The 5,719-nt window shown below is 57.7% G+C and overlaps 1 protein-coding gene across 2 annotated transcripts; it reads right to left on the reverse strand.

The window, feature by feature from the left end:
- Window positions 1–417: 417 nt before the first annotated feature.
- Window positions 418–5,425, reverse strand: LOC131382614 (testis-expressed protein 264-like). 2 transcript variants are annotated; one of them, XM_058434994.1, is made up of 4 exons: window positions 5,411–5,425; window positions 2,944–3,014; window positions 2,048–2,131; window positions 418–996 (listed from the first exon to the last, which is right to left on the reverse strand). In XM_058434994.1, exons 3-4 carry the CDS (start codon window positions 2,058–2,060, stop codon window positions 737–739), a joined length of 273 nt encoding a protein of 90 aa, XP_058290977.1. In that variant the 5' UTR covers window positions 2,061–2,131; window positions 2,944–3,014; window positions 5,411–5,425; the 3' UTR covers window positions 418–736. The 2 variants fall into 2 exon arrangements, with proteins under 2 accessions (XP_058290977.1, XP_058290978.1); XM_058434995.1 differs by lacking the exon at window positions 5,411–5,425 and having other exon boundaries at window positions 2,048–2,145; window positions 2,944–3,000.
- Between the last annotated feature and the right edge of the window lie 294 nt (window positions 5,426–5,719).

Here is a 5,719-nt window from a genome sequence, read left to right on the forward strand (position 1 = left end):
AAATTTAAAATTTCCATAATACAAAGCTAGGAACGAGAGCATTCCAGCTCTCATGTCTCAGTGCTGGGAGGATACATGAGAACAACTTCCACTGAGGGGAGCTTGGCAAGGGTTCTTAACCCTGTTCATGGCCACACATACACCTTTAGATCTGGCAGTCCCACTTTAAGGAACATATCCTAGAGATATAACCACCTCTGTGAAAAAGTGCTGCAGTGGAGGGTGGCTGGCCGCTGGGGGTCACAGAGCAGGACGTGGAGGATCTCCATCGCCCCTCTTCCCCCACCCCAGGGTACCTGGCATGGTCCCTCCTTTCCTTGTCCTGGGGAGGGGAGGTTCCTTCCTACTCCTGGCCTGTCTATACAGGGGTCCCCACAAAGGTGAAACTGTCAAACAAATACACAGCCCAAATCCAGGTGAAACAAGTCAGTCATTGGTTTTATTCTGGGTCCTGGAAGCTCCAGTGATGGTCTGAAAAAGAGATACAACAGGGGTGGCGGCCCACAGGGCTGGTGCAGAAAATAGTCTTTGGCTGCTTTGGCCCTGGGAGCCTAAAGGGCAGTGAGGAGAAGGCTTCACAAGAGGCCTAGAGCAGGGGGAGTCAGGTCCCCTGGGAACCCTTCACCCCCAGGGGCAGGAGGAAGATGGCTGGAGAGTCTACTGGGTTCCGCAGCACTGCCCCGCAGGAGGGGGCTGGTCATGGGTTACTCCTTGCTCTTCTCAGGGTACTGGGCTCTCAGGGCCACTTGGTAGCCTGCAAGAGCTCAGTCTCAGGGTCCAGCCGTGGTTCTTCCAAGAGCACCTCACCCTCCAGGTCCAGCTCCTCAAAAGAGGAGCCGCTGGCGCCTGACCCGCTGTAGCTGCACTCACTGCAGGTGTCACCATCCTCCCAGCTGAGGCCGCTCTCTGCAGGTGACACGGTGGCAAATGAAGTCTCCCGGCTGCCAGGGCTCACCTCCAAGCTTCCAGAACTCGTGTCACTCATCATGTCAGCTCCTGTGGCCAGGAAAAGGGAGCCCAGGTTAGCCAGGTCCACTCCGCCTTCTCCTCCAGGAAGAGGCAGCTCCGCACACACAGCACAGTCATCAAGAATGCGGCCACCTGGTCCCAGGGCGCTCACTGCAGCTACCTTCTGCCCTGATGGGTCAGTGGGAAAAAGGCAGAGGGAAGGTCAGGCACGGTGATTCACGCCTGTAATCCCAGCACTTTGGGAGGCCAAGACGGGTGGATTATTCGGGGTCAGGAGTTTGAGACCAGCCTGGCCAGCACAGTGAACCCCTGTCTCTACTAAAAATACAAAAAAATGAGCCGAGCATGGTGGCATGCGCCTGTAATCCCAGATACTGGGGAGGCTGAGGCATGAGAATCGCTTGAACCCAGGAGGCAGAGGTTGCAGTGAGCCAAGATCGTGCACTGCACTCCATCCTTGGTGACAGAGTGACACTCTGTCTCAACAAAAAAAAAAGATAAAAAGACGGGGAGGGAGCGAGTGGCTGTGCACTCCTCCTCCCATGCTGAACTAGCTCAGCTCCCTGCACCTCCATAAAGCCTGCTGCTCTTCCCCCATTCCTATTAAGGGCCACTCAGCCCTGCCTTGAGGAGCTGAGGGAGAACAGAGAGACACCCCTACGTTCCACCACCCCCATTTCAGGCTTGGAGAGAGCTGAGTCCAGGGCCAGCTACAGAACATCACCCACAGGGCATGAGGACTGCAGAGTGTAGCAGGAGCCCCCTCTCCACCCTCCCCACACAGAGTGCCCCTGCCCTGGCCCAAACCAAGTCCCCGCTTGAGGAGGGACTGAAGCACGAGCAGGATGGAGAAGTCCCCAGAAACACTCAACCCGCTGCACAGAGGTGGGAGCTGGGATGAACCCGGTCAGGGCTTTCTACCCCTGTGTTTCGGTCGACCCTGAGAAACCCTTATCCACCCCACCCCCATCGACTGGTGCTTCCTGAGCCACAAGACAGCAAAGGGGACCACTCTGCTGGTGGCTGGGGAGCCCCAAACCAGTGCTGAGCTGGGCTGATGGCCCAAACCCCTTCTAACCTGCTCCTTCCATCCGCAATGCGTCCTCCAGGCAAGCAGCTCCTTCATCTGCCTTGTCCAGGAGCAACCCCTGGGTCCATCTCCCTAGATCAGAGGCACTGAATGCAGTGGGGGTGGCAAGGGGGAACCCAGGCTCAGACCCACTGTGTGCAGGAATCCAGATCGGGAGACAGTGGCTGTGCCCCCCTTCCTGTGTGGGGGGAGAGGGGCAACTGTGGAACATTACAGAAGGTGTCTCCATAGCTGGGTGCAGTGGCTCATGCCTGTAATCCCAGCACTTTGGGAGGCCGAGGCGGGCAGATCATGAGGTCAAGAGATTGAGACCATCCTGGCTAACACGGTGAAACCCCATCTCTACTAGAAATACGAAAAATTAGCCAGATGTGGTGGCTCTACAGGGCATGGTGGCACGCGCCTGTAGTCCCAGCTACTGAGGAGGCTGAGGCAGGAGAATCGCTTGAAACTGTGAGGCCAAGCTTGCAGTGAGCCAAGATCATGCCACTGTGCTCCAGTCTGGGCGACAGAGCGTGACTTGGTCTCAAAAAAAAAAGAAAAGAAAATGTCTCCATGTCAATGGAGCCCAAGCCAGGCGCAGCTGGGGTCTGCCTGTCACCTGGACTCAGCCTGGGGCTCTCCTTCAGCCTCAGCTGGGGCTTAGGTTGGGGGTGGGAGAATTTGGGGGTGGGGGAATTTGGGGTCTTTCCCTACCACCTCCACACACTCAGCCTCCAGAATATGCCCTCTGGACGCTACTGGCAGAGGCAAGGTGAGTCGTGGAAGCCCAGGCTCCTGGCCCGGGGCCCTCCTCTTCCTGAGGCTCCAGGTGTGGCCCTCAGGGCAGAGGCCTGTGAGTGAGGTGGAGGGGAGCTGAGGGAGATTTGAGTTTGGGTAGTTACCTCTGCAGGGGGCAGAATCCTAGGCTCTCACTGTTCCTTAAACAATCATCAGTGCCCGGGGTGCTGCAGGCCTGAAAAGAGCAGAGGAGAGGGCTCGTTTCTCCATGGCCCTATTAAACTGGATGTTCTGTCTGCCCACCCACCCAGTGGCTCTCCTGGGACCCCGGGTACAGGAATACGCCTGCTTCCCAGCATGCCACTTCCTACCAGCCAGCTCCTAGGCTAGGAGTGTTCAGAGGAAAGAGCCTAGAGATGCCTCCTTCAGGCCAGGACTCAGCCTGCTGAGATGCGGACAGCCCCTGGGGACATATGTACACTTCAAGCAAAGGAAGCATAGCCAGGCGTGGCAGCTCATGCCTGTAATCTCAGCACTCTGGGAGGCTAAGGGAGGAGGATTGCCTGAGCTAACGAGTTCCAGACCATCCTGAGCAACATGGTGAAACCCCCATGTCTACAAAAAATAGAAAAGTTAGCCAAGCGTGGTGGTGCACACCTGTAGTCCCAGCTACTCAGGAGGCTGAGGTGGGAGGATGGCTTAAGCTTGGGAGGTGAAGGTTGCAGTGAGTGGAGATCTGGCCACTGCACCACTCTAGCCTGGGCAAAAGAGCCAGACCTTGCCTAAAAAGAAAAAAAAAGGGAGGGTGGGGGTGGAGTCCAAGGCAGGGAAGTGGCAGCTCTATAGTCCACTAGGATCAAAACAAAAGTAGACAAAGTCCTGTGCCTGCGTCCCTGGGGAGAAGATACCAGGCAAGGCAGGGCCCCACCTCAATCTCTATGGCCACTGGGGCAGGGAATGAAAAGCTACCACCTTCACCCCAATCCCTCCCTCTCTCCCCCTCTGCCCACAGCCAGGGCAAGAAGAACAAATTTTCACCTCCTTTCTGGAGCTCAACCATACATTCATGTCATAACAGGCACAAGGCAGCTAATCACCCCCTTTTACCTCCAGCCCAAGCTGGGGCCACACAGGGAGGCAGGCAGGGACAGGCCAAGCCTTGGGCAGTCAGGCACCCTCCATGCACCCACCACCACCTGCTGTGTCAGGGGCATGCACCTGGTGGGCAAACACCCAGAGTCCTCCTGGAGTGTCGGGACGGGCCCTGTCAGAGGTGGGCAGACCCCTTGGCACCCACATCAGGGCATGGGTGGGTGAACTGGAGGGGAGGAAAACATGCTGAGGAGTTGGTGAGTGTGGAGCTGCGGCTGCAGCCAGCTGTGGTAGGTGCCAAGTGGTCCTTCCCTGCCCCTGGCAGGTGGTGTTTGGGACAGAAGGAAGCTGGGTGGCTGGGCCAAGGAGGGGGAGGCAGGCAGCAGAGGGAGGTCACAGGAAAGGGAAGGTGCTCGGTCTTCCTGCCCTGGAGGCTGCCTGAACCTGCTGACCTTGTGCCACGTTCTGTGCCCACTGCAGGGGCACTGAAGAGTGTCTTCCGGGCACTGCCAGGCAGATGGGAGCTGTACCCCATGGAGGTCATTAAGGGGCAGATACAGTTAACTGTGTTGGACACAGGCCCCTAGGGAGTAGAGGCTGCTCCCAGTACCCTCCTGCCCAGCCTGGCTGACACATCTCTCCCTAGGGTGACCTTGGCTGTTGAAGACTAGATTGGCAGCATCTGCTAAAGGAGGGGAGGAGGGAGAGCTCCTCTCCCCACAGCCCTGCATCATGCCTAGAAATCATGGACTCCACCAGGTTGGCCAAGAATAAGGCTCCCTGAGACCCTCTGGGATGGAACCAGCAGACCCCCTGGTGCCTGGGACAGCCTGGGGTCACAGGGATCCTGGCAGAGAGGGGGCAGGCAAGCAGCCTTCCAGCCTGGAACTGGGGAACTGCACTGCCACCTGGAGTGAGGAGTGGCCCTGGTGGAAGGCACAGGGGATGGTCTCCTGGTTCTCTGTAAGCTCCCCGGCTGTTCCCTGGCAGGAAGAAAGCAGCTGGCTCTGGGGAGGGCCCTGTATTGAGTGACAGGAGAACACTCTGCTCCCATCCTTCCCTTCCAGATCCAGTGCCAATCTGACTTCCTGCTGAGCCTCACCCAAGGGACCCCTGTCCTGAGCAGCCTCGGCCCCCTCCCATGAGCATCCATCTGTCTGTGATCTTTGTTTCCAAGAGTCCTCCTGCTGCCTCTAAAGGGAATCCAGGCAGGGTCCTTGTAGCTGTGTTGCCAGGAGGTAATAATGTGTGTGAATCTACATCTATGCAGATCCATGTTTCTGGAAACAGGCAACTCCACAGATGGGTCCTTGGGTAGGCGGATCTCCTTCCTCCCTCTGCCAAGCATAGCCTGACACCCACAGTGCCAACTCAGAGAGGGAAGAGCCTCCTCACCCAAGCCCCCGGAGTCCAGAAGACAGGAGCTCCAGGAGGGCCCCACCCTCACACCCTGCCTTCTGTACCTGTGCCATCCACCTGGGCCTCCCTGGCCTCCACAAGCCCCCACCATGTCTGCTCTGTCTCATCCACCTCAGGTACCTGGATGTCTCCCAGCCACGCCAGCGGCACATGAAATGGATCTGGTCTTGCTGGTAGATTTCCAGCAGTGGGTAGACACACAGCTTCTGCTCCTAGTCAGAGAGTTGTAGAATTTAGAATGAGCCCTCCAGGGCCCCTGACTCCCTTGTCCCCTGGATGGCCCCAGGAACTGTCCCTATTCTGTCCCAAGGGCTGGCTCTGCCTCTCAGTCTCTTCCACATTCCAAAGCCCTGCTGAGGGCGGCACCCATAGAGCACCCTAACAGCAGGGTCCCTGACTCCAGAGTGCACTAGTCTGAGGACCCAGGAT

The sequence above is a fragment of the Hylobates moloch genome, unplaced genomic scaffold (genome assembly GCF_009828535.3).
Source record: "Hylobates moloch isolate HMO894 unplaced genomic scaffold, HMol_V3 SCAFFOLD_233, whole genome shotgun sequence".
In the NCBI taxonomy this organism is placed as follows: Eukaryota; Metazoa; Chordata; class Mammalia; order Primates; family Hylobatidae; genus Hylobates; species Hylobates moloch.